General features: G+C 46.7%; 1 protein-coding gene across 3 annotated transcripts in view; it reads right to left on the bottom strand.

The window, feature by feature from the left end:
• The window catches only part of clcn5b (chloride channel, voltage-sensitive 5b), a 27,591-nt gene that overhangs the window by 19,363 nt on the left and 6,109 nt on the right, over positions 1-2,119 (bottom strand). Inside the window, exon 1 of one of the 3 annotated variants that reach the window (XM_035675447.1) lies at positions 310-444. The exons of the other annotated variants lie outside the window; for them this stretch is intronic. Within the exon in view, the coding sequence (XP_035531340.1) occupies positions 310-364 (55 nt within the window). The 5' untranslated portion in view covers positions 365-444. Of the gene's footprint in view, positions 1-309; positions 445-2,119 lie in introns of those variants that run through there. 3 annotated transcript variants of the gene reach the window in all.

The raw sequence follows: 2,119 nt of genomic DNA on the forward strand, positions 1-2,119 counted from the left end.
GGGTCGTAAACCGGTCTTAATGATTAAACTCCACCGTGTTAAAGTTAAAAGGTAGCAGCGAAAACACAACAAAGCCCAGTTCAGCCTGAAGCTGTGATGCATTTGACGCCGTTTAAATGTAAAAGCAGACACACGTGGAGGCAGACAACTTGTTACTCAAGCACAACCTGTGTCGGCAGTCTAACCAGAGAGGGGACGACGGCCGCTCTTCACCACTCCGTTTAAAACTCCTCATTTCTGACAGCTTGAGAGCGCAGATTTGAATCAAAAGAGCTGCAAACTAAAGCTCTTCCTGGGTCTCAGACTCACCATTTTCAACCAGAACCTCCTCATCCAGCTGCTTGGTCCAGAACTCCCAGTCCATCTCTTGATCCTGCCCCCCCCCTCAAACACCACCAGACTGAGCACCAGCAGTCAGTGTGACAACTCAAACTGGAAATCTCTTCCCTCCTCTGAACTCCTCTAGGAAGTGGACTCCAACAGAGCGCTCCCTCATTGGCCACAGAGCTCTGGAAATGAGCAGCGATTGGCTAATCTGGCTGGGAAGTAGATGGGGATTTGCTGGGCTGGTGGGAAACTGAGTGTTTGTGAGCTCTCTCTCTGATTGGTTGAAGTGGTTTACTGTATAAACATGAGGTCATTAGTGTGTATAAGGTCTGAAAGGCTGTGTGATACACAGAACTGTGGGTATATTTACTTTTTAATTCAGCTCTTTCTGGGAATTCAGTCTTTTTGAATATTCAACACTGAAAAGCTCTTGGCTGGATTATATTATATGGATTTCAACCACAAAGCTACAGTCTGGTTTGGATCTTAACGTTTTAGCAGTGAACTGAAATGAACCTACACTAATCCTAACCCAGCTACGACCTCAGGAGGAGTGTGTTACCTTACTTCCCTCGCACCTCCAGGAGATATACAGTGCCCTGTATTTAAAGTAGATAGGACTAAACCACAGTCAAATTCTTTTGGCAGCAGCAACCAGCTTACAGTAAAAGGCTGGGACTCGACTGCGGCAGCCATTTCACTCCTTACTTTCTGTCTCATGGCTTAAAAAAAAAAACGTCAAAAGCTAAAAGCAGATTTGAAAACAGAACTAAAAAGCCCGTCTACTTCAGCCTTGATATGCAAAAATGAATGAAACAGGCTATTTCAGTGAACCGCAGAGAGTAGAAAGGGGGTTTCTGGCACAGCTACACGCAAGATGCATCGAGAATGGAAAGAGGATCGAATCTCCAGCCACGGTTGTAGCATTGAGAGCGACTCTATTGTGTGACGTTTCAGCTCGTGGCCTCGGCTGACCCCGGTGACGGTGTGTGTGTGAAGTCTGTGGCACGACTACAAGAATCCTGTCTACGACCTAAAACGCCAAAAGCGAGCAGTGTTCAACGTAAACTGATCCCGTATTAGCACTTCTCAGAAAAAGGGTCAGCACAGACGCAGGGTCCCCCCCGGAGCAACTCGGCTTGTTTTCCAGCGAAGGGAGCTCAGCACTCACTGTGTGTCTGTGAGCGTCCTGAGGGGACAGAGCAGACTATAATCTTACATTTTCACAGAATATCAACACACACACACACACACACACACACTAACTATTTACAGAAAACACGCTCTCTTTGTCATATGACGGCGGCGCTGTCTGCCAAAACTTCTACAGTACATTATCTACAGCAGACTGATTTGACACACACATATAAAAGAGGCTGACAGAAAGAAAACACACACACACACACACTGTCTCCTCTGACGATCTGAACCTTGAACTCCTGAGGTCTGGTTGCCATGGGAACTGGCGTCTCATGTGACCCCGGTGAGGCTTGGCGACTACAACCATGCCTCTCTGGGCCTCGGTAATGTCGCGGAGTGTCGTCGCTCTGCCAAGATTTGAAATCATATTTAGTGAGTCGGAGGAAATTGAATAAAAGAAGGAATGTGCGTCTCTGCAGTTGATTCAATTCATTTTTTATGTCCGCGAGATGAAGTTTTCAGACGAGCTGGAAAGAAACCTTAAATATATGAGGACGTGATGCAACTGTCCTGCTGGAAAACTACAGAGACGGCTTCACAGAAACCTGGCTCCAACGTCACAGGAAACACTGGACTTCTTTCCTTTCGCTGA

This window comes from Morone saxatilis, unplaced genomic scaffold (genome assembly GCF_004916995.1).
Source record: "Morone saxatilis isolate NCDOM2014 unplaced genomic scaffold, NCSU_SB_2.0 Contig4, whole genome shotgun sequence".
In the NCBI taxonomy this organism is placed as follows: domain Eukaryota; kingdom Metazoa; phylum Chordata; class Actinopteri; family Moronidae; genus Morone; species Morone saxatilis.